The 26,433-nt window shown below is 46.1% G+C and overlaps 1 protein-coding gene across 7 annotated transcripts in view; it reads right to left on the bottom strand.

The window, feature by feature from the left end:
* The window catches only part of LOC115459655 (E3 ubiquitin-protein ligase TRIM39-like), a 446,759-nt gene that overhangs the window by 10,321 nt on the left and 410,005 nt on the right, over positions 1-26,433 (bottom strand). For 3 of the 7 annotated variants that reach the window (XM_030189463.1, XM_030189461.1, XM_030189464.1), the window contains one exon: positions 25,839-25,868. The exons of 3 other annotated variants lie outside the window; for them this stretch is intronic. In XM_030189463.1, coding sequence (XP_030045323.1) covers positions 25,839-25,868 — 30 coding nt within the window. Of the gene's footprint in view, positions 1-25,838; positions 25,869-26,138; positions 26,145-26,433 lie in introns of all 7 variants that reach the window. One more of the 7 variants, XM_030189459.1, reaches the window with a different exon arrangement.

Raw genomic sequence — 26,433 nt, forward strand, 5'->3', positions numbered from 1 at the left:
TGAAAGTCCATCCACTGCTTGGCAATATGTTCCCGGAAGTTATTGTCATGCATTAAATATGTGGGGAACCGCCAAGCAAATTGAGGACCCCCCTGGGTCTGCATAGTCCACCACACATAAGCGTGGTCGGATACTCCAAAGGAGCCTATGCCCGCCTCCTGGACCATGGAAAAAAGATCTCTAAATAACAACCAGTAGTCAATCCTCGCTTGAGATGAGTGAGCCCTTGAGATATGTGTGTAGTCTCATTCATCAGAGTGTAACAATCTCCACACATCAATCAAATCCAGAGATTCACAAAGCATAGGTATACCTCTTGCTCTCACTCCTTTCTCAGCCCTATGGCCTGTTAATGTATCTAGGCTGGGGTCGTGAACCGTGTTGAAGTCTCCTCCCATAACTACTGGGACACCCTCATGTTTGCCAACTGTACGGACCAGCAACCGAAAGAAGGCCTGATCATAGACATTCGGGGCATAGACATTTGCGAGCAACAGCTCCTGTTGGTTCATCTTAATTTTCGCTATTATAAACCTTCCATCTCTCACCTGCCAGCAGCCCTGTGGTCGAATCTCCAAGGTTTTCCTAAAAAGTATCAGCACTCCTGCTTTTCGGGTTTGAGCTGGCACTTCTAGTATCTGGCCCACCCCACCATCTTTTAAATTTGGCATGTTCCACTGAGGACAGGTGGGTCTCTTGGAGAAATACTATATCAGCCTTTTGTCTATTCAAGAGCTGTAAAATTTTCTGCCGTTTAATCTGTTGGAATGTATTGTATTTTACATGCATTGCCTGTCACCAATTTTTTCTCTGTGATTACTCTGTGACCTCTGAAGTGAATTACTTAGAGAGGTCACAGCTATGCAACTTCCTGTGGGGGTTAGACACAGCACATGGAGCTCATGATCTCTCCTAACCTGAGAGAATCTATGGTGGTGTGAGCATCCATTACCATCTAAGCACATGGAAAGAGCTGATAATACAAATGTATAGTATTATGTATATATAAGCCTGTCTGATTATAATCTAACTACAAACTGTGAGTAAACAGATGTTTTGTTACTTAAACTTTAAAGTGACTCAGCAGTGAATTATTCTGGGGTGTATGAGAGAGATGAAGAAAAGAAATTAACATTTCTAAAGCTGAAGCTGTGTGTATAAAATCTGCTAATTATTTACTACAAATAATCCAACAAAAGGGTTATGGGCCCAGGGCCAGGAATTGAAAAAGAAGAGAAATATTACCAGGCAGTAAAAAAGCCACATTTTTCTCTTAAGTTTTAAAAGAAAGATTCAGTCTGTCTCTCTCTCCCCCCACACACCAGACAGAAGGCTAAGAAAATGGCTGAGGGAGGAAATTCACCATTTTTCCACTCTCTCAAGGTGCCTAAATTAACTGAATTTAATTATCAGCAGTGGGAACTAAGATTCATATGTCTCCTTCAAGCAAAAGGATTAAATATATGCTTAGACCAAAACAGAACAGCTGAAAATATGGCTGAATGGGACAATGCAAACTATTATGTGAAGTGCATGTTTTTAGAAGCTCTCTCAGAGAAACAAGCCATATTAGTGGAGGGAAAAGATACACCAAAGGACATTTTATATAAACTGAGAACTATGTATGCAACTACATATGCAAAGCAGCAACCAATTTGGTTGGCAGAGTTGAATGAAACCAAATTAAGGGATAAAAGTAAATGTAATGATCACATTATGCATCTTATGTCTTCATTTCAAAAGTTAGAACTTTCTGGAATTCCCATGTGTGATGCATTGAAAAGAGCATTTCTTTTTACCTCACTATCAAAGAAGTTTGATGTTTTTAGGTCTGTAAATGAAGCCATTGAAGGGCAATCTTTTGAACAGGCAACATCAAAACTAAGGCAGGAATGCATAATGAATGATTCTGAGGAGATGTGTTCTCAAAGCAAGTCAGAGAGAAATGAAACAAATTTCTTGGCAAAGAACAGAGGAAGGCGGAGCTATGGGAAAACTCCACCCAAGGGCAAGCTGATTTGCTATTCATGTGGAAAGGAGGGACATGTATCTAAATGGTGTAAGGAAACACAAAACACCCCCTCTAGCTCACCTAAGCCAATGGAAGAAAAGAATTTTCAAACCAGGAAATGTATGAAGGACAATAATAAACACAAGGGCTTTCTAATGGCAGAAAAATCTTTGACTATGGTAAATAATAATTCAAATGAAAGTACTTGGATTTTGGATTCGGGGAGCACATGCCATTTAACCAATTCTAAGGATTTCTTTCAGGAAATGAGTCCAGAAGAAGGTATTCTTAATACTGCAAACGCAGGGACTGCTAAGACCCAAGCAAGAGGCATTGGATTCTTAAAATGCAAAGTGTCTAATGAAGTTAAAGAAATTCCTGTAAGTGATGTCTTGTATATTCCCCAAGCAGTTTGCAATATGCTTAGTGTATCTACATTAGATAAGAAGGGATTTGTGATTCATTTTGAAAACAGTAAGTGCACAATCTCTAAAAATGATGAAGTGTATGCTGAAGCTTTTATGCATAATGATGTTTATAAACTGAGCATTTCAGGTGAAGCCTCACATATGGCGCAAGTAAGGAAGAATGATGGTAAATGTAGTCTGGAAATCTGGCACCGCCGCCTGGGACATCGTGATTCTAAGGTGATCCAGGATCTTCACAGTGGGCAACTAGCCACTGGCATTCAGATAAGTGCAGATGCTGGTAAAATGGAGAAATGCATAGACTGTGTTACTCAAAAGGTGTGAGACCCTCATTTCCTGCATACACAGGAAATAGGAGTAATAAAGTGCTGGACTTAATACACAGTGACTTATGTGGACCGTTTAATATCCCATCATTGGGAAATAACAGATTTGTGCTAATATTCTTGGATGATTTCTCTAGATACTGTGTGGCCTATTTGCTGAAAGAAAAAAGTCAAGTCACAGACATGCTGAAGAAATACGTAGCCATGGTGAGCAATAAATTTGAAAGAAAACCAAAGGTTCTTCAGACCGACAATGGTGGTGAGTTCACTTCACAAAGCATGCGCACATTTCTAGAACAAGAAGGCATTCAGCATATCACAACAGTAGCTTATACACCAGAGCAAAATTCTGTTGCAGAGAGAAAATTTAGGTCACTTGTGGAAATGACCAGATGTATGCTGTCAGATAGCAATCTCCCTAAAAGACTATGGGGGAAAGCCATTCTCACAGCAGTGTACCTACAAAACAGAATGCCAACTAAAGGCGCTGAGCGCACACCACATGAGACATGGCATGGTAGGAAGCCAAACCTGTCACACATAAGAACATTTGGAAGTACAGCATATGCTCATGTACCAAAGCAAAGAAGGCATAAGCTGGATTCCACAACAGAAAGGGGCATTTTAGTTGGCTATGCTCCAGGACACAAAGGATATAGAATTTTGAATCTGAAAACTGGCATTGTTGGCATAAGACATGTTACATATTTTGATGAAAACAAAAGGGTTGATAAAGGCTGGATTATCCCAGATGAGCCTTATCATCCAGAATATGAAACTAGAACCATAATAGACATGCCAGTGTATATAAATGCCATACCAAGGCAGATGTCTGAAAGCAACTCATCTGTATCTAACGAGGAACAGGCAGAGGAAGCAGACACAGAAAGGATCATCGCAGGAGACAGTACAGTTGGAGAAGGGGAATCAATTGGAGAAGGACTCTCAGATTTAGAGGATGCGGAAAGGTCAGACCAACCTGTTGTCAGACGCTCATCCAGGGAAAACAAAGGTGTTCCACCCCCAAGACTGTCTTACCTAACAAAGTCAGCAGAAGCTCAAGAGCCCTTAACATGGGATGAGATTGAGAAAATGCCAGCAGAAGAAGCTGCTGAATGGCGTAAAGCTGCACAAGAAGAAATTGATGCATTGGATAAAAATAATACTTGGATTCTTACAAAATTACCTCCTGGCAAGAAAGCTATAGGATGCAAATGGGTATTCAAGTTAAAAAGGAATGCACAAGGAAAAGTGGAAAGGTATAAAGCCAGATTAGTGGCAAAGGGATATCTTCAAAAATATGGAGAAGATTTTGATGAAGTGTTTGCACCTGTAGTGAAACACACGACAATTAGAACACTTCTGAGCATTGCAGTCTCAAAAGGCATGCAAGTCAACCACATTGATGTGAAAACAGCATTTCTTCATGGAGATATAACTGAAGACTTGTACATGGAACAGCCAACAGGTTTCATAAATACAAAACAAAGACAGCTAGTGTGTAAATTAAACAAAGGTCTTTATGGATTAAAGCAAAGTGCAAAATGTTGGAATGACAAATTGCATGAAATATTGACAAATTTAGGATTTAAGCAAGGTGAAGCAGATAAATGCTTGTACACTAGGTGCAGAAATGGACAATATGCATACATTTTAGCTTTTGTTGATGATCTGCTCATTGCAAGCGAAAGTGAGCAAGAGTACAAGGACATTGTAAAATATTTAAACCTGAATGTTGAGATAAAAGAACTTGGTAATGTGTCATACTATCTTGGTATAGAAATTGAGAAACAAAATGATGGTTCTTATCTTCTAAGCCAGAAGCAGAAAATAAATGAGCTTATTGAAAGTTTAGGTATGCAAGATGCCCAAGTTGTAAGCACTCCCATGATCACTGATTTTCTGAAGGATGAAACAGTAAGAGAACCTTTACCAGATAACATCCAATATAGATCAGCCATAGGTAAGCTTTTATATCTAACTACCACATACAGGGCTGATATAGCAAATGCAGTAGGAATTTTGAGCAGAAGGGTCAGCTCACCTACCAAATCAGATTGGACTGCAGTTAAAAGGATGGTAAGGTATTTAAAAGGTACCATTGATTGTAAATTAAAGATTTCAGCCAATAGTAATCCAAAACTAATATGTTACTGTGATTCAGATTGGGCAGGGGATCATTCTGATTATAAATCCACAAGTGGATATGTGTTTATGTATGGAAATGTACAAATTTCATGGGCCAGTCATAAACAAAGTATTGTGAGTCTGTCTTCTACAGAAGCTGAATATGTGGCCGTATCAGAAGCATGCAGAGAACTGATGTGGATTGAAAAACTTTTGCTGGATTTTGGAATAGCTGAAAAGAGACCAATCCAGATAATGGAAGATAATCAGAGCTGCATCCGACTGTCACAGAATGACAAGGTTCAGTCACGCACCAAGCACATCGCAACGAAATACCACAACGTGCGAGAGTTGGCGAAAGAAGGGGTCATCAGTCTAGACTATTGTCACACCAGTGAGATGACAGCTGACATCATGACCAAACCGTTACCCAGAGAACATTTTGTGAATCTGCGTATAAAGCTTGGACTTTGTGTGAATTAATAATTGCATGACAGTTATGCATGAGAAGGGGTTTGTTGGAATGTATTGTATTTTACATGCATTGCCTGTCACCAATTTTTTCTCTGTGATTACTCTGTGACCTCTGAAGTGAATTACTTAGAGAGGTCACAGCTATGCAACTTCCTGTGGGGGTTAGACACAGCACATGGAGCTCATGATCTCTCCTAACCTGAGAGAATCTATGGTGGTGTGAGCATCCATTACCATCTAAGCACATGGAAAGAGCTGATAATACAAATGTATAGTATTATGTATATATAAGCCTGTCTGATTATAATCTAACTACAAACTGTGAGTAAACAGATGTTTTGTTACTTAAACTTTAAAGTGACTCAGCAGTGAATTATTCTGGGGTGTATGAGAGAGATGAAGAAAAGAAATTAACATTTCTAAAGCTGAAGCTGTGTGTATAAAATCTGCTAATTATTTACTACAAATAATCCACCATAATCGTGGACGTAACCCCTCCCACATTCCATGATATAAATCTTAGTGGTCTCATCCCTCTCCCTTTGAGACTTTCTCTCTTATGTATTCCATCTTATCCGTTGTGGGAGGGGTCAGCCCAGCCTCTAACCCCACCCTGTACCTCCTACTAGTAGATCTCATCGCCCTTGGGGGTTGAAGGACCGCCCCCTCCTGTTTTTGCCTGTATCTCAGTGTGTGATCGCACAGAGTCGAAGTCAGCCCTATCTTCTGCCCTCCCCCCCTTCCTACCCGCTGATACCCTCCCTCTAACTAATTCCTCACCCCTACCTTCCAACCCATCCCTCCCCTGCCCTCCCCCTCTATTATCCCTTGTATTCTTATACATCCTCTTGCGAGGATTGCCCATCCGCAGCTTGCCTGTGGCGGGCTACTCCTAGTAGATCACCTCAAGAATGAGACTCCTCCCCTCCCTTCCAAACAGCCAATCTATCTCCTTCCTGGCTCAGTTTCCGTTCTATTAACCTCCTTGATTACCAGTGTTTCTACTCATAAGTATAATAACAGTTCCAACATGAATTATATTTAACGCTAAAGCAACATCTCCCATTTTCTTTTCAGAATAGACAGCCCTTTAAATAGCATTTCAATCAACTTTCTTTGTTTGTTTTGCCAGTAAATTAGAACAACAATTTTTAACTTTGGGAATAACCACTTACTCTTAAACACTCACCCCCTCCCTCCATTGGCCCATAGACAGCTAAGGCTTGTGCTGGCTAAATCCCTGGTTATCCCTATCCTTTGGCTGTGTTTTCTCTGGGCATCTCTTCCTTCTTTCCTTGTCTATCATTGTCACTGCATTTCTATCTTTCCTAAAAAAAAAAAAAACCCTCTTGGCTCTGAAAATAGTGTGATCTGACTTTCATTCTGCTCTGCTGTTTCATTCTACTCTGCATATAGTGTGCTCTGAGCTACTGAGACTTCTAAGCAACTTCAGAAAACTTGAAGTTCTCTATTCAGAACTTCTCTCAGTTGCTCTGCATTCACTGAAATGTTAGATCAATATAATTACTTTCTTTTCTCTTCAAAGTAATTTATTTTTAAATATGCAGGGTTTTCTTCCACTCACAAGTCTCTCCCAAAACCCCTTTCCCACATATCAGAAATGAAAGAGTACTTTAACTGTCACATCTGCCATAAACATACAGTGTGACGAATTGGTAAACGAAGAAGCGTTCTCAGCTTATCAATTTGTCAATGCTTGTCAGAGTTATCACCTATTTGCAATATTAAAGCTTCCACCTTGGCACTCAGCTTCAGTCACCACTCTAAAGCCATAAAAACACCGCGAGGCTTTTAAAACTTATTCATTACTTAATTTAAATCACACTCAGTACACAAGCAACTCACAAAACCCAAATTATCAGTTTTTAAACTGATTTTTTCACACAGCTGAGCAGAGACCACTACTACAGGTCCGGTCAGCATCAGATCTGACCTCCCAACTGCCTAACAGTAACATTTGGAACTCTTTATGTCATACACAGCCCGAGCCCCTGCACTCATAAAGCCCCCAGTACACAATTACAACATTTTAAAATTAAAATGGACACTTTCTACACATACACAAATAAGCAGCTTTTTAAATTTATACGTGAAACAGTACCTTTTGTGTCCTATAGCCCAAAAATCTTCTTTTTCTTTCTGGCACGAGCCCCCTGCTTAGCTCTGTCCACGAGCCAGCATCAGGCTCGTGCCTTCACCTCTGCACCCGGCTCCTCACTATTTCTTGCGCATGCAGCGCTACTTTTAAAATGGCCCCGTTATTAAAAAACAAAAAACGCTGGGAAGGTGCACCGGAGCACTTTCCTAGCCTCTCCGGTCTCAGGTAAATTATTTAACCCCTTAGGGGTTATAGTAGGTTTATTCCTCACTTTGCAGAGAGGTCCAGTACACTGACAGATATGCTGAGGAAGATACATCCCAACAGCTTAAGATGGACAGAGAGAGGGGAACAAGAGTTTCAGGATTTAAAGGCCATTTTATGTACAGAGCCTGTCCTAAAAGGGATAGATTTTGAAAAGGCGTTCATATTGCAGACGGATGCCTCTAAAACAGGATTGGGGGCTGTGCTATCTCAAGCATTCCAAGGGGAAGAACACCCCGTTCTCTTCTTAAGCCGAAAATTGAATCCAGCAGAGCAGCACTACGCTGTCATAGAAAAGGAGTGCCTGGCGATAAAATGGGCAGTGGACTCCCTGAAGTACTATTTACAAGGGAGCCTTTTTACCTTGATTACTGACCATGCTCCCTTAAAATGGTTAAAGCAGATGCAGGGGCAGAACGCCCGACTGACCAGATGGTATTTGGCATTACAGGCATTCTCTTTCAATGTACAGCATAGGGCAGGAAAGCTTCACGGTAATGCAGATGCCCTATCAAGAATTGCGGACTCCTCGGCAAAGTCCTCTATAAAGGCCGGGAGTCGCAATATTTTGAGGGAGGGTGTATGTAATAGGACGAGGTCCCTTATGCCTCCCGGGAAGCCTTATAAGCCAGAACTACCTTACCCAGAATCCATCAGAGAGGGGGGTGGGAATCAAAACCCGGTAGGGATTCCTTCCTCGGGAATGGGGCCCCTCAGTTGCAGTAGGGGAATGTCAGAGATGCCTTTAGCCAGCAGGGGGAGCAAGAGCCCGGAAGACCAATTTCCCTGGGTAAAGAATCAGTATATAATCCCTGCCACCTGTGAGGAAGGGAGGCCTGTCGTCCAAAAGACTTTAGGGAATGGAGGAGGTGGGGAAGGTAGTAGTGAAGGGAGAAGTGACATGGAATGGGAAGATTGGACATTTAAGAGAAGCAGCCAAACTGAGTCACGTGCTTCTTGATTTGAACTTTATGAACTCGGTTAAAAGGGAAAGCAGAAATAAAAAGAGGATTTTGTTTTGAATTAACCAAGTGTGTGAGGTGTGCTGTATCAGCAGTGGCCCTTGGAAACAGGAGCTGAGCCCAGGAGAAAAGCGATCTCTGAAACGAGGGGAGGCTTTACACTATATAAAAACATCCATATACAAGAAACCCACAGACAGATGCAGCTACCTCCACAACTCCAGCTTCCACCCTTCACATACAAAAAGATCCATTATTTACAGCCAAGCCACAAGATACCACTGTGTCTGCTCTGACCCAAGGGAAATCGTGCCAAACGAATCTCATTGAATTCTTTGACTGGGTGACAGGAGAATTAAATCAAGGACGTGCTATGGACGTCATCTACTTAGATTTCAGCAAGGCTTTCGACACGGTTCCCCACAGGAGGCTCTTAAATAAACTAGACGGCCTGAAGATAGGACCCGAAGTGGTGAACTGGATTAGGAACTGGTTGACGGACAGACGCCAGAGGGTGGTGGTGAATGGAGTTCGCTCGGAGGAGGGAAAGGTGAGTAGTGGAGTGCCTCAGGGATCGGTGCTGGGGCCGATTCTGTTCAATATATTTGTGAGTGACATTGCCGAAGGGTTACAAGGTAAAGTTTGCCTTTTTGCGGATGACACCAAGATTTCCAACAGAGTGGACACCCCGGAGGGTGTGGAAAACATGAAAAAAGATCTGAAGAAGCTAGAAGAATGGTCTAACGTTTGGCAATTAAAATTCAATGCGAAGAAATGCAAAGTGAGACGTATGTGTTAGGCGGGGAGAGTCTGATAGGCACGGACGGGGAGAGGGATCTTGGGGTGATAGTATCTGAGGACCTGAAGGCGACGAAACAGTGCGACAAGGCGGTGGCAGTAGCTAGAAGATTGCTAGGCTGTATGGAGAGAGGAGTGACCAGCAGAAGAAGGGAGGTTTTAATGCCCCTGTATAAGACGTTGGTGAGGCCCCACCTGGAGTACTACTACTACTACTACTACTACTATTTAGCATTTCTATAGCGCTACAAGGCATACGCAGCGCTGCACAAACATAGAAGACAGTCAGTCCCTGCTCAAAGAGCTTACAATCTAATAGACAAAAAATAAATAAAGTAAGCAAATCAAATCAATTAATGTGAACGGGAAGGAAGAGAGGAGGGTAGGTGGAGGCGAGTGGTTACAAGTGGTTACGAGTCAAAAGCAATGTTAAAGAGGTGAGCTTTCAGTCTAGATTTAAAGGTGGCCAAGGATGGGGCAAGACGTAGGAGTATTGTGTTCAGTTTTGGAGGCCGTATCTTGCGAAGGATGTTAAAAAAATGGAAGCGGTGCAAAGAAAAGCTTCGAGAATGGTATGGGATTTGCGTTACAAGACGTACGAGGAGAGACTTGCTGACCTGAACATGTATACCGGGAGGAAAGGAGAAACAGGGTTGATATGATACAGACGTTCAAATATTTGAAAGGTATTAATCCACAAACAAACTTTTTCCGGAGATGCGAAGGCGGTAGAACGAGAGGACATGAAATGAGATTGAAGGGGGGCAGACTCAAGAAAAATGTCAGGAAGTATTTTTTCACGGAGAGAGTGGTGGATGCTTGGAATGCCCTCCCACGGGAGGTGGTGGAGATGAAAATGGTAACGGAATTCAAACATGCGTGGGATAAACATAAAGGAATCATGTTCAGAAGAAATGGATCCTCAGGAGCTTAGCCAAGATTGGATAACAGAGCTGGTAGTGGGAGGTGGGGCTGGTGGTTGGGAGGCGGGGATATTGCTGGGCAGACTTATACGGTCTGTGTCAGAGCAGATGGTGGGAGGCGGGGATAGTGCTGGGCAGACTTGTACGGTCTGTGCCCTGAAAAAGACAGGTACAAATCAAGGTAAGGTATACACAAAGAAGTGGCACATTTCTTGGGCAGACTGGATGGACCGTGCAGGTCTTTTTCTGCTGTCATCTACTATGTTACTATGTTACTATATTAGGTTGAAGATGGTTGGTGAGAGGGGGGATCCTTGGGGGACTCCACATTCAGGTATCCATGGGGCTGATATAGCCGTGTTGGCTGTTACTTGGTATGATCTTGTGGTCAGGAAACCTCTAAACCAGTTAAGAATGTTACCTCCAACTCCAACGTATTCTAGGATATGTAGTAATATTCCATGGTTGACCATGTCGAAGGCACTGGACATGTCAAATTGTAAGAGAAGTATGCTGTTGCCAGTTGCAATTGTTTGTTTAAATTTGTTCATTAAAGTCATTAATACTGTTTCAGTGCTGTGGTTCGACCAAAATCCTGATTGAGACTCATGAAGAATTGAGTATTTATTTAGGTAGTTGGTGAGCTGTTTCGTCACTACCCCCTCCATAAGTTTGGTTATCAGCGGGATAGATGCTACTGGACGATAGTTGGTTAAAAGTCATTTGTACTTTTCTTTTTCGTCTTTAGGTAAAGGAGTAAGTAGAATGTTTCCTTTATCCTTTGGGAAGAGATCATTTTGTAGCATGTAGTTCAGGTACCTCGCAATGTCTGTTTTGAGTTGTTGAGGGGCAGATCTTATAAGGTTACTAGGGCAGATGTCTAGTTTGCATTGCGACTTGGCATATCTTCCAAGCGATTGGGAGATGTTATCGATCGAGAGTGTGTCAAAGTTGGTCCATGATCGGTCTGCAGGATGTTTCCCAGGTATTGGATGTAAACACTCAAGGAGGTTTGCATAATCAATTGTGTTGGTAGGTATCATGAGTCGTAGCTTTATAATTTTCTCTTTGAAGTAGTTCGCAAGCTTATTTGCTGATAGGGTGTCTATGTTGTTAGAAGTAACCGGTGTGGTAACTGAAGTGGTGAACTGGATTAGGAACTGGTTGACAGACAGACACCAGAAGGTGGTGGTTAATGGAATTCGCTCAGTTGAGGGAAAGGGGAGTAGTGGAGTGCCTCAAGGATCGGTGCTGGGGCTGATTCTGTTCAATATATTTGTGAGTGACATTGCCGAAGGGTTAGAAGGTAAAGTTTGCCTATTTGCGGATGATACTAAGATCTGTAACACAGTGGACACCCGGGAGGGAGTGGAAAACATGAAAAAGGATCTGAGGAAGCTAGAAGAATGGTCTAAGGTTTGGCAATTAAAATTCAATGCGAAGAAATGCAAAGTGATGTACTTAGGGAGTAGAAATCCACGGGAGATGTATGTGTTAGGCGGTGAGAGTCTGATAGGTACGGACGGGGAGAGGGATCTTGGGGTGATAGTATCTGAGGATCTGAAGGCGACGAAACAGTGTGACAAGGCGGTGGCTGTAGCTAGAAGGTTGCTAGGCTGTATAGAGAGAGGTGTGACCAGCAGAAGAAAGGGGGTGTTGATGCCCCTGTATAAGTCGTTGGTGAGGCCCCACCTGAAGTATTGTGTTCCGTTTTGGAGGACGTATCTGGCTAAGGATGTAAAAAGAATTGAAGCGGTGCAAAGAAAAGCTATGAGAATGGTATGGGATTTGCGTTACAAGACGTATGAGGAGAGACTTGCTGACCTGAACATGTATACTCTGGAGGAAAGGAGAAACAGGGGTGATATGATACAGACATTCAAATATTTGAAAGGTATTAATCCGCAAATGAACCTTTTCCGGAGATGGGAAGGCGGTAGAACGAGAGGACATGAAATGAGATTGAAGGGGGGCAGACTCAAGAAAAATGTCAGGAAGTATTTTTTCATGGAGAGAGTGGTGGATGCTTGGAATGCCCTCCCGCGGGAGGTGATGGAGATGAAAACTGTAACGCAATTCAAACATGTGTGGGATAAACATAAAGGAATCCTGTTCAGAAGGAATGGATCCTCAGGAGCTTAGCCGAGATTGGGTGGCAGAGCTGGTGGTGGGAGGCAGGGCTAGTGCTGGGCAGACTTATACGGTCTGTGCCCGGAAAAAGACAGATACAAATCAAGGTAAGGTATACACAAAAAGTAGCACATATGAGTTTATCTTGGGCAGACTGGATGGACTGTGCAGGTCTTTTTCTGCCGTCATCTACTATGTTACTATCCAGCTTATAATCGAAAGTGCTCGCCGGCTATCTTCCAACCCAAATCGGGAGATGGCCGGCGATTTCTTAAAAGCGGCGAAATCGGTATAATCGAAAGTGCCATTTTAGACAGCATCGCCGCTTTCCTGTCGCTTCGCCGGCGAAAGTTCAAGGGGGCGTGTCGGTAGATTAGCGAAGGCGGGACATGGGCGTGGCTACTAGATGGCAGGCTTTCGCCGATAATGAAAAAAAAAAAAAGCGGCGTTAAGCAGAATTTCACCGGGTTTACTTGGTCCTTTTATTTTCACGACCAAGCCTCAAAAACGTGCCCCAACTGACCAGATGACTTCTGGAGGGAATGGGGGATGACCTCCCCATACTCCCCCAGTGGTCACCAATCCCCTTCCAAACTAAAAAAATAAAACTAAAAACCTTTTTTGCCAGCCTGTATGCCAGCCTCAAATGCCGTACCCATCTCCATGACAGCAGAATGTGTTGTATCCTCCGACAGCCTTTCCCTGGTTGCGATGTGGCTCTCGGGTGAGTGTGACACCTTTTCTGTTAGGTGCCCTGCAGAGTCACATTAGCAATGCATTGTGGTGGGTGTAGGGTACTGGGCTCTACTCCCATGGTGCTTTTCCCCTCTGCTAACTGGGTCAGAGTGTGCCCTGTTTTGTTTCCTGTTGTAGTCCATGCGGTAGTGGCCATTTTTGTAAACCAGTTTTAGTTCCCTTTCCTGTGTTACCCACGTTAGAGAACGCAGTTCTTACCTTGAATGGTGCTGAAAGAGGGCATTGTACACCATTGTGCCAGCTCTGACCTACTGCTAATCTTAGTACCAGGGGACTCTTTGCCAGTGGGGCACAACCTCTGATCTGCAGTTAACTGAGTAAACATGCTTATTTTAAGAGAGGACTTTTTCAGAGAGATTAGTCTTCAGGTGTGAACTGGTTATACAGCAGCAATAAGTCCTAGAGGCTGTATGCAGGTCCCTGGAGCAATTTTAGTGGGTGCAGTACATTTGTGGGTAGTGGGTTTGGGGGGGGGGGGGGTTGTGGGGCTCAGCTCCCAAAGTAAGGGAGCTATGCACGTGGAAGCTTTTCTGAAGTCCACCGCAGTGACCCCTAGGGTGGCTGGTTGGTGTCCTGGCATGTCAGGGGGGCCAGTGCACTAAAAATGCTGGCTCCTCCCACGGCCAAATGCCTTGAATTTGGCCAGGGTTTGAGATGGCCGACATAACTTTCCATTATCGCTGAAAAACAAACCCGGCCATCTCAACCCCGGCGAACTCCAAGGCATTTGGCCGGGCTAAACCGTATTATCGAAAAAAAAGATGGCCGGCCATCTTTGTCGATAATACGGTTCCAGCCAGCTGTAGTGCCGCCGCCAACATAGATCGCTGGCGATCTATTTGGCCGGCGACGTTCGATTATGCCCCTCTATGTTACTATGTAGTAGTTTGTTTACGAGTTGGAAGAGTTTATGTGTGTCCTTGTAGTCTGGTCCGATTTTAGTTTCATAATATGAGCTTTTAGTTTGTCTGATGTTGTATTTGTATTTTCTTTGTAGTTGTTTCCAGTCGTTGAGTGCGGAGTCGTCTTTTTTCTTATTTCATGCTCGTTCTAATCTTCTGACTTGTGTTTTTAATTCTTTCAATTCTTCATTAAACCGTGGTATTGAGTTTTTTCTGTGTGAGGTTCTGGTTTGAAGTGGTGCTATATTGTCTAATATGATTCTGCATCTGTTGTCCCATTCATGAAGAAATTGGGGTGAGTCTGTTGGTGCTGTCCATTCGTTGTTATATAATTGTTGCCAAAATGTTAGCGGGTCTATTTTGCCTCTCGTGGTGTAGGTTAGTTGTTCTTGTTTATGTTGTGAATCTTTTGTTCACCAGTGAAGGGAAAGGTTTGCTTTGTAGTGATCGGACCATGGTATAGCTGTCCATTTTGTGTCTGTTAGTGCGAGATTTAGTTCTGATGAGAATTTGTATGTAATGATGTCTAGTGTGTGTCCTTTAATATGGGTGGGTTGCATTATTGGCCAGTGAAGCTCCCATAGTTGGAGGAAGTCCTTGCATTCATATATGTTTGTTAGGTTAGTATCCTCAAGGTGAAAGTTGATGTCTCCTGCTATAAGAAGGTTTTGGGTAGAAGCACATGTATTCGATATGAAATCCATAAAACGTGTTTGGCAGTCTTGCCAATTGCCTGGTGGCCTATAAAACAGGATAAGGGTTGTTTTTTTAGCTGTTATATTAAAGACTTCTTGACATCCTCTTTCAGCTGCCCTCACTTTTTTTGTTCCATTGCATCATTCTTCAGACTTTCCTTCCCCAGTAATGGTCTACATTCCAGAGCTCGTGTGTATATCAAAATGCCAAAAGCGCTTCCAGTGGTTGTTGTCTCTCTATACAAGAGATCTCCAGTGGTGACACACGGATGTTGGATGACGTCATCTTTCCACGATCCAACCTTTGCCCTATTCCTGCAACACATGAGACATTTAGCTCACGTCTTGTGATTATTACGGACACTGGACTGAACTCTGAACTCTTGCTGAGAATTGATACATCTTGAGCATCCTTTTCCTCAAATTCACATTTATTTGGGGGTTTTTCTTCTCATTTTGTCTTTTGATAGCTAGTCTCCTCTGTGTACAGCCCTTTGTTTTTCTCCTGTTTGTATGATCCATTTACCTTTTCTCTCATCTGAAGACCTTTTTCACCTGTTTTTAGATACAGAATGTTTTCTTCAGTAGTATTTTTTTCCCTTTCTCTTTCTCTCTATCCTGCTTTTTCATCTCTTACCCTGAGCAGTGGTTTGGGGACACCTCTTGATGTTCCCTGACATGTATTCTGAGACTCCCGGACATGGTAATCGGCTCCTGCAATATATCTTTAATTTCTTAGCTATGATCTACCCTGCACTTCTTTATTCCCTTGTTAAACCCCCTTGTTTCTCATTGCCCCTGTCTCTTTCCTTCTGTATTTCTATTTGACCAGAATGGGACAGCTAGTGGGAAGCTATCCCCGCTGGGTTTGTTCTATCCCTTTTCCAACCTTGTTTAATACCAGATTTATTGACATTTCCTGCCGGTATAGAATTAATAGTAATGAGCAACTTCCTATTTAGTGTGTTATGTCTAGACCATCTTGTTCTAGGTGTTGCAGTTTTCCTTGGTTTGTCTGTTATAAATGTTCTGTTACACTGTTGTTTTTATTTTGCTAAGACAAAAGATAGTTACCCAGACTATTCTGGTGCACCAAACCCCAGACATGTTGCAATCAGTAGTAACCTCAGTTTACGTGATATTTCATTCCCTCTTCCTGGGATTCATGATCTTCTATTTGATCTTGGTTTACTTCTATGATGTTTATTGAACACCTAACTTCTTTTTGTTGTCTCCATAAGATTTGTTCATCTATGATGAAGCCCAACCTGATACCTTTGTTTGATATCTTCTAACCATTCTCTCATGTTCTTCTCAATGACCCACTTTATTTTTTGTCTTTTTTCCTACCCTTGTTGGCAGGTCCTTCTCTCTCCTCACACCCTGTCCTTCACTTCTCCCCTCCACCACACCCTACCACAGAAGAATGGTAGTGTTATGTTTTTTTTTTGCTAGAGAGAGGAGGAGTTGTGGGGAACTTGGGGGGGGGGGGGGGTCAGGACCCCTAATGTTCGTATTTTCAGGGCACTCCTCTGGATAATAAAACAAGGGTTACCTGTAAGATTTATTCTCCGAGGACAAGCAGGCTGCTTGTTCTCACTGATGGGTTGACGTCCTCGGCAGCCCCCTCCATCGGAAAGTTTACTAGCAAAGGCCTTTGCTAGTCCTCGCGCGCCCATGCGCACCGCGCACGCGCGGCCGTCTTCCCGCCCGAAACCAGCTCGAGCCGGCCAGTCTTCTTTCGTCCGCGCTCGGAACGGTCATGTTACGCCGTTCGTGCCCCAGAGAGTCGACCTCGCGCGTGCTTTTCGACGTGTTTTTGCCTTTTTTTCCTTAGAAAAGTTCGGGAAGCGCTCCGGAAGTGTTCCGGAAGACCCTTTCGGGTTTTCTGTCCTTCCCGTATTTCTCAGTTTTTGCCCCGTAAGTTTTCTTTCGTTGTCGGGGTAGGCCTCTTTTGGCCTCGGTCGAGATTTTTCTCCCTCTAAATTTTGGTGCTTCAATTTTCGCCATTTCGGCTTTTGATTTCGCCGGCGTGATTTTTCCACCCATGACATCGAAGCCTTCCAGCGGCTTCAAGAAGTGCACCCAGTGCGCCCGGGTAATCTCGCTCACTGATAGGCACTCTGCGTGTCTTCAGTGTCTAGGGGCCCAGCACCGCCCTCAGAACTGCAGTCTGTGTTCCCTGTTACAAAGGCGGACTCAGGTAGCGAGATTAGCCCAGTGGAACGTTTTGTTCTCGGGCTCTTCGTCGGCATCGGCACCGGAGGCATCGAGTGCATCGACGTCGTCAGCGTCCGGACCATCTTCCTTGGCTGCCGCTCCATCGACTGCATCGAGGCATCGGACCTCTGCATCGGCGCCGAGGCATCGGGCGACTGTATCGACGTCGGTGGTACCGAGACTTCGTCTGCTGATGTCGTCGGATGGAGGTGCATCGTCAGGAGTGCAGGTGAGGGCTGTCCATTCCCCTGCTGGTGGCGGTGAGCCTTCGGGTGGGTCTCCTCCTACCCTGAGGGCTCCTGCGGTACAGCCCCCCCGGGATCGACCCTCTTCGGTCTCGGCCCCGAGGAAGCGACGGATGGATTCTACGTCCTCCTCGTCGGTGCCGGGGAGCTCCGGTGACATGCTTCGGAAGAAGTCGAAGAAGCATCGACACCGGTCTCCTCCCCATGTCGGCACCGAGAGCTCTGGGTCGCCGAGGGATTCGGCACCCAGCAGGCATCGGCACCGAGAGGACCGCTCACCCTCTGTTCAGGAGGTGTCGATGCGCTCCACTCTGGACAGCCCGGAACAGCCTCCTCGCCCGGAACAGGTTCTGACGTTGACGCCTGCATCGACCTCTCAGCCTTTCTCTGCAGCCGCTCTAAACGAGAGCCTCCGGGCCGTTCTCCCAGAGATTCTGGGAGAGCTGTTGCGCCCTACCCCTCCGGTACCGGCGGTGCTTGCGCCTCCGGTACCGTCGAGCGTGGCGCCGGCTGGCCCATCGCCCAGGTTGAGGTCCCCGACGTCGGTACCGCGTGCGGTGCCGACCGCGGCCACCTCCCAGGAAGGCTCCCCGACTACGTCAGCGGAGGGAGCTTCGCCGATGCGGGCGAGGGAGTCTACCTCTCGACGCCCCCACCGTGGACGGGGTTCCACCGAGTCGAGCAGGGCGAGGTTGCAGACACAGGTTCGTGAACTTGTGTCTGACACCGAGGGTGAGGCCTCGTGGGAGGAAGAGGAGGACCCCAGATATTTCTCTGACGAGGAGTCTGAGGGTCTTCCTTCTGATCCCACTCCCTCTCCTGAGAGACAGCTTTCTCCTCCCGAGAGTCTGTCTTTTGCTTCCTTTGTCCGGGAGATGTCTACGGCCATCCCCTTCCCGGTGGTTGTGGAGGACGAGCCCAGGGCTGAAATGTTTGAGCTCCTGGACTATCCTTCTCCACCTAAGGAAGCGTCCACTGTTCCCTTGCACCATGTCCTGAAAAAGACACTGCTTGCGAACTGGACCAAGCCACTAAGTAATCCCCACATTCCCAAGAAGATTGAGTCCCAGTACCGGATCCATGGGGACCCAGAGCTGATGCGCACTCAGTTGCCTCATGACTCTGGAGTTGTGGATCTGGCCCTAAAGAAGGCTAAGAGTTCTAGGGAGCATGCTTCGGCACCCCCGGGCAAAGACCCTAGAACCTTAGACTCCTTTGGGAGGAAGGCCTACCATTCTTCTATGCTCGTGGCCAAGATCCAGTCTTACCAGCTCTACACGAGCATACACATGCGGAACAATGTGCGGCAGTTGGCGGGCTTGGTTGATGCTCTTCCCCCTGAGCAAGCCAAGCCTTTTCAGGAGGTGGTCAGGCAGCTGAAGGCGTGCAGAAAATTCCTGGCCAGAGGAGTTTATGACATTTTTGATGTTGCGTCCAGGGCCGCTGCTCAAGGTGTGGTGATGCGCAGGCTCTCATGGCTGCGTGCCGCCGACCTGGAGAATAGACTCCAGCAGCGGATTGCGGACTCGCCTTGCCGTGCGGACAACATTTTTGGAGAAAAAGTCGAGTAGGTGGTAGAGTCTCTCCACCAGCGGGACACCGCATTCGACAAGTTCTCCCGCCGGCAGCCTTCAGCGTCTACCTCTACAGGTAGAAGATTTTTCGGGGGAAGGAAGACTGGTCCCTATGCTTCTGGTAAGCGTAGGTACAATCCTCCTTCCCGACAGCCTGCGGCCCAGGCTAAGCCCCAGCGCGCTCGCTCTCGTCAGCAGCGTGCGCCTCAGCAAGGCCCCGCGGCTCCCCAGCAAAAGCAAGGGGCGAGCTTTTGACTGGCTCCAGCAGAGCATAGCCGACATCCAAGTGTCAGTGCCGGGCGACCTGCCGGTCGGGGGGAGGTTGAAAGCTTTTCACCAAAGGTGGCCTCTCATAACCTCCGATCAGTGGGTTCTCCAAATAGTCCGGCAGGGATACACCCTCAATTTGGCATCAAAACCTCCAAATTGTCCACCGGGGGCTCAGTCTTACAGCTTCCAACACAAGCAGGTACTTGCAGAGGAACTCTCCGCCCTTCTCAGCGCCAATGCGGTCGAGCCCGTGCCATCCGGGCAAGAAGGGCTGGGATTCTATTCCAGGTACTTCCTTGTGGAAAAGAAAACAGGGGGGATGCGTCCCATCCTAGACCTAAGGGCCCTGAACAAATATCTCGTAAAAGAAAAGTTCAGGATGCTTTCCCTGGGCACCCTTCTCCCCATGATTCAGCAAAACGATTGGCTATGCTCTCTGGACTTGAAGGATGCCTACACACACATCCCGATACTGCCAGCTCACAGACAGTATCTGCGATTTCAGTTGGGCACACGCCACTTCCAGTACTGTGTGCTACCCTTTGGGCTCGCCTCTGCGCCCAGGGTGTTCACAAAGTGCCTAGCTGTGGTAGCAGCGGCACTTCGCAGGCTGGGGGTGCACGTGTTCCCATATCTCGACGATTGGCTGGTAAAGAACACATCCGAGGCAGCAGCCCTGCAGTCCATGCAGATGACTATTCGCCTCCTGGAGCTACTGGGGTTTGTGATAAATTACCCAAAGTCCCATCTTCTCCCAGTGCAGAAACTCGAATTCATAGGAGCCCTGCTGGATTCTCGGACGGCTCGTGCCTATCTCCCAGAGGTGAGAGCCAACAACTTGTTGTCCCTCGTCTCGCGGGTGCGAGCGTCCCAGCAGATCACAGCCCGGCAGATGTTGAGATTGCTGGGCCACATGGCCTCCACAGTTCATGTGACTCCCATGGCCCGCCTTCACATGAGATCTGCTCAATGGACCCTAGCCTCCCAGTGGTATCAGGCCGCTGGGGGACTAGAGGACGTGATCCACCTGTCCACGAGTTTTCTCGAATCCCTGTATTGGTGGACGATTTGGTCCAATTTGACTCTGGAACGTCCTTTCCAAATTCCTCAGCCACAAAAAGTGCTGACCACGGATGCGTCTCTCCTGGGATGGGGAGCTCATGTCGATGGGCTTCACACCCAAGGAAGTTGGTCCCTCCAAGAACGCGATCTACAGATCAATCTTCTGGAGTTGCGAGCGATCTGGAACGCTCTGAAGGCTTTCAGAGATCGGCTGTCCCACCAAATTATCCAAATTCAGACAGACAACCAGGTTGCCATGTACTATGTCAACAAGCAGGGGGGCACCGGATCTCGCCCCCTGTGTCAGGAAGCCGTCAGCATGTGGCTCTGGGCTCGCCGTCAAGGCATGGTGCTCCAAGCCACATATCTGGCAGGCGTAAACAACAGTCTGGCCGACAGGTTGAGCAGGATTATGCAACCTCACGAGTGGTCGCTCAACTCCCGAGTGGTGCGCCAGATCTTCCAAGCGTGGGGCACCCCCTTGGTGGATCTCTTCGCATCTCGAGCCAACCACAAAGTCCCTCAGTTCTGTTCCAGGCTTCAGGCCCCCGGCAGACTGGCATCGGATGCCTTCCTCCTGGATTGGGGGGAGGGCCTCCTGTATGCTTATCCTCCCATCCCTCTGGTGGGGAAGACTTTGTTGAAACTCAAGCAAGACCGAGGCACCATGATTCTGATTGCTCCTTTTTGGCCGCGTCAGATCTGGTTCCCTCTTCTTCTGGAGTTATCCTCCGAAGAACCGTGGAGATTGGAGTGTTTTCCGACCCTCATCACGCAGGACGAAGGGGCGCTTCTGCATCCCAGCCTCCGGTCCCTGGCTCTCACGGCCTGGATGTTGAGAGCGTAGACTTTGCCTCTTTGGGTCTGTCAGAGGGTGTCTCCCGCATCTTGCTTGCTTCCAGGAAAGATTCCACTAAGAGGAGTTACTTCTTTCTATGGAGGAGGTTTGCCGTCTGGTGTGACAGCAAGGCCCTAGATCCTCGCTCTTGTCCTACACAGACCCTGCTTGAATACCTTCTGCACTTGTCTGAGTCTGGTCTCAAGACCAACTCTGTAAGGGTTCACCTTAGTGCAATCAGTGCATACCATTACCGTGTGGAAGGTAAGCCGATCTCAGGACAGCCTTTAGTTGTTCGCTTCATGAGAGGTTTGCTTTTGTCAAAGCCCCCTGTCAAGCCTCCTACAGTGTCATGGGATCTCAATGTCGTTCTCACCCAGCTGATGAAACCTCCTTTTGAGCCACTGAACTCCTGCCATCTGAAGTACTTGACCTGGAAGGTCATTTTCTTGGTGGCAGTTACTTCAGCTCGTAGAGTCAGTGAGCTTCAGGCCCTGGTAGCCCAGGCCCCTTACACCAAATTTCATCATAACAGAGTAGTCCTCCGCACTCACCCTAAGTTCCTACCAAAGGTTGTGTCGGAGTTCCATCTGAACCAGTCAATTGTCTTGCCAACATTCTTTCCCCGTCCTCATTCCTGCCCTGCTGAACATCAGCTGCACACATTGGACTGCAAGAGAGCATTGGCCTTCTATCTGGAGCGGACACAGCCCCACAGACAGTCCGCCCAATTGTTTGTTTCTTTTGACCCCAATAGGAGGGGAGTGGCTGTAGGGAAACGCACCATATCCAATTGGCTAGCAGATTGCATTTCCTTCACTTACGCCCAGGCGGGGCTGGCTCTTGAGGGTCATGTCACGGCTCATAATGTTAGAGCCATGGCTGCGTCGGTAGCCCACTTGAAGTCAGCCTCCATTGAAGAAATTTGCAAAGCTGCGACGTGGGCATCTGTCCACACATTCACATCTCATTACTGCCTGCAGCAGAATACCCGACGCGACAGTCGGTTCGGGCAGTCAGTTCTTCAGAACCTGTTTGGGCTTTAGGATCCAACTCCACCCCCCGAGGGCCCTGTTTGTTCTGTTCCAGGCTGCACTCTCAGTTAGTTGGTAAATTTTTTAGGTCAATCTCAGTTATGTCCTCGCCGTTGCGAGGCCCAATTGACCATGGTTGTTGTTTGGAGTGAGCCTGGGGGCTAGGGATACCCCATCAGTGAGAACAAGCAGCCTGCTTGTCCTCGGAGAAAGCGAATGCTACATACCTGTAGAAGGTATTCTCCGAGGACAGCAGGCTGATTGTTCTCACAAACCCGCCCGCCTCCCCTTTGGAGTTGTGTCTTCCCTTGAAGTGTATTGTCTTGCTACATACTGGACTGGCCGGCTTGAGCCGGTTTCGGGCGGGAAGACGGCCGCGCATGCGCGGTGCGCATGGGCGCGCGAGGACTAGCAAAGGCCTTTGCTAGTAAACTTTCCGATGGAGGGGGCTGCCGAGGACGTCAACCCATCAGTGAGAACAATCAGCCTGCTGTCCTCGGAGAATACCTTCTACAGGTATGTAGCATTCGCTTTCTCCGAGGACAAGCAGGCTGCTTGTTCTCACTGATGGGGTATCCCTAGCCCCCAGGCTCACTCCAAACAAGGGTTACCTGTAAGATTTATTTCATCCCTCTAATTATTCTGTGTGCTGATTTCAAGCCTTGCTAGCTAGATCAGACCTTTTGAAATCGTGCAAGGACACCCATGTGACCCACACTCCTTCTAACTAAATGGACCCCAAAACCTGTTTATGCATTTAATGTGATTTGTTGGGCAAACAATGGGAGAAGGGGAAGTGGACTTTTTTACACATACAGATGTGAGTGGGTGACAGACGATTATACAAGATCTTGGGGACACAGTGTGTCACGAGAATGGAAAAAAAAACCTGTTTTTTTTCTGTATTTTTCTGACCAGTGTTAAGGTCATGTCTAGGGCAAGATACTGTACAAGGCAGGTTAAGAATTTATTGATTGTGAACTTTGTTACAAGCTTTTAAAAGATAAGTACATGCATATAGAATGAATTAAGATAACTTTAATGGATATTTAGATCTGTATTAATTCTTGTGTCAAGATTTCCTGTGTTTCATACAGTTTGAAACCACATTGTATCTGGATAGTGAAAAGGGGAAGTTGGGAACAGTCTGCTAGCTTAACCACAAGGTCAGCTGCTATATAGTTTGGATATGTGATATAAAAAAACTGCTGGGCTTGGAATTTGTGACAGGAAGTATAGTGGGAGAGAAGTTACTAGTAGGTGGGTGAAGATGGCTTTGTGACTCAGATCAGGTGGATTGGTGTAACTGCTATCTAGGAATTAGGGTAGGATAGAAGTCAGATGTGTTGGATTAGGAAAGTAGATGATTAGTTAGTGGGATGTGCTAAGATGGTAATTAGTTTCCAGGTTATTGTATAACATGTACTAAATCAATTGTATAAAAATGAGGGAAATCTATGTAGGTTGGGCTTCCTTGTTTCCAGAGCAGTGAACTGGCATGGACCCAAGGAAGTCTATCTAATAATTTATTTTCTGTATTTCAGACTTGCTATAAGCCTCTGCTTGAGCTACTATTTACTTGTTTCCAGAATAAACTTTCTTTTTATTTCACTTCTGAGTAAGTATTATTTCTTTAATTAGTGTAAGAAACAAATCGAAGAACGTGGGTGTTCTAGCAGTAATCAGTTGAGGTTTGGCTAAGGTGGGTGCAGACCCCAACACAAGACAGCCAGAACTAGCAGAAAAGGGTTTCACGCTTTCCTGACCCTGGGTGATGTGGTTATAAATCTGTTTGGTTTCATCCTCACAGCAATGCTGTCCACAGTGCTTTTTTTTAATCAACCATTTGCATAATCCACAAATTTAACCTCTTTTCTACTGACTCATCATGAAGCACAAATGTAGTTTTGGAACTTTCTGGTTCTGCTTCACGAACAGACCACTGAATCTCTTCCTTTTTTTGCTGGATGGGTCAGATTGTTGATTCATTAAAATTTAGCTTGTGGCCAAAGGCAGAAACAGACATGCTGGAATGAAGCTTATCTAAGACAACTATTTTGTCACTAAGACACATCACATGTTTCTTTCTCTTACAATTGGTACCTGTAGCTTGTAACTCACCCCCTGGATGCTTGGTGGCCATTTCCAGAAGCAAACTGTATTGTATTATTCAGATGGAAACAGTTCTTGTCTTAATCTGGTCATCAGATTAAATATGTTTATTCCATTTTGCAAGCAAATTTTGGAGGCAATGAGAAAAGGCCATTTAATGAAAAGTCCTGGGACTGCCACAGACTGCTGAGTGGGAGGCATTCACTCGTGGAAGTTTCGGAGATAACCTGTGAAAACTGGAGTCTCCCAATGAATGTGGGAAACTTGCCAGGTCTGAACCTGAGGGATCACTCCCTGACCCTGATCAGGGGAAACACACATTGTCTTCTCTATCACAGGGGTGAAAATGATCCCTAACACTGGCTGTAGGTGTCTGTATAGCGAAATCTACTACTACTACTTAACATTTCTAGAGCGCTACTAGGGTTACGCAGCGCTGTACAGTTTAACAAAAAGGACAGTCCCTGCTCAAAAGAGCTTACAATCTAATGGGCGAAATGTCAAGTGTCAAGTGGGGGCAGTCTAGATTACCTGAATAGAGGTATGGTGGTTAGGTGCCAAAGGTGACATTGAAGAGGTGGGCTTTGAGCAAGGCTTTGAAGATGGGCAGGGAGGGGGCCTGATGAATAGGCTCAGGGAGTTTATTCCAGGCATGAGGTGAGGCGAGGCAGAAAGGGCGGAGCCTGGAGTTGGCGGTGGTGGAGAAGGGTACTGAGAGGAGGGATTTGTCTTGATAGCGGAGGTTACGGGTAGGAACGTAAGGGGAGATGAGGGTAGAGAGGTAAGGAGGGGCTGCAGATCGAGTGCATTTGTAGGTGGTGGAAATGAAAACGGTAACAGAATTCAAACATGCGTGGGATAAGCATAAAGGAATCCTGTGCCGAAGGAATGGATCCTCAGGAGCTTAGTCAAGATCGGGAGGCGGGGCTGGTGGTTGGGAGGCGGAGATAGGGCTGGGCAGACTTATACGGTCTGTACCAGAGCCGGTGGTGGGAAGCGGGACTGGTGGTTGGGAGGCGGGGATAGTGCTGGACAGACTTGTACGGTCTGTGCCAGAGCCGGTGGTTGGGAGGTAGGGCTGGTGGTGGGGAGGTGAGGATAGTGCTGGGCAGACTTATACAGTCTGTGCCTGTGCCAGAGCCGGTGATTGGGAGGTGGGGCTGGTGGTTGGGAGGCGGGGATAGTGCAGGGCAGACTTATACGGTCTGTGCCAGAGCCGGTGGTTGGGAGGAGGGGCTGGTGGTGGGAGGCTGGGATAGTGCTGGGCAGACTTATACGGTCTGTGCCAGAGCCGGTGGTTGGGAGGCAGGGCTGGTGGTGGGGAGGTGAGGATAGTGCAGGGCAGACTTATACGGTCTGTGCCCTGAAGAGCACAGGTACAAATCAAAGTAGGGTATACACAAAAAGCAGCAAATATGAGTTATCTTGTTGGGCAGACTGGATGGACCGTGCAGGTCTTTTTCTGCCGTCATCTACTATGTTACTATGTAATAGCGAAATCACAGTCAAAGGACACATTAGTGGATTTGATGATTTGGTATAATAAGTTATATATCAGATTCAGTTACCTGTATATCTGCCAAATTCCATCCACCAATCTGCATTAAAATAAAGATGAACAATGATCAGATCTCAGAGAAGAGAAATAAGTACAATGATATAAAAAGTTATATTAGGGGCGGACAATGATTAAATATTTTAATAGTGATCAATCATGCAATTAAAAATTTTAATCATGCAATTAAGTGCGCTAAATCACTGCATTTTGGCCATTAAAGAATAAAGTTTCAAACAGCCTTCACCCAGTTTCTCTCATGCCCCAATGCCTAGCCTTCACCAGCAAAATAAAACAAGCTTTGCCTTATCACCCATTCCTTCTTCAGGTTATACTCAAATAGGAGTGACAATCGACAATGCAAGGTCGTTGCTTTGGGCAGAACTGATGGTACAGTTGTTATAAAGTAAGAACGTGACATTATCCAGCCCATATTCAGCCCACGGCACTCAGCAGTTTTTATGTTTAAATCATTTTGAGGGGCATTCATGAGCTTCATGAAATGGCCACGAACGAAGCTATTGCTGAGCTGCCCTCAAGAGGGAATTAGTTCCTCTCGCTCTGCGATGGTCGAAGGACCTACAGAAACTGATCACAACAAGAATTTT

The sequence above is a fragment of the Microcaecilia unicolor genome, unplaced genomic scaffold (genome assembly GCF_901765095.1).
Source record: "Microcaecilia unicolor unplaced genomic scaffold, aMicUni1.1, whole genome shotgun sequence".
NCBI classification, from domain to species: Eukaryota; Metazoa; Chordata; class Amphibia; order Gymnophiona; family Siphonopidae; genus Microcaecilia; species Microcaecilia unicolor.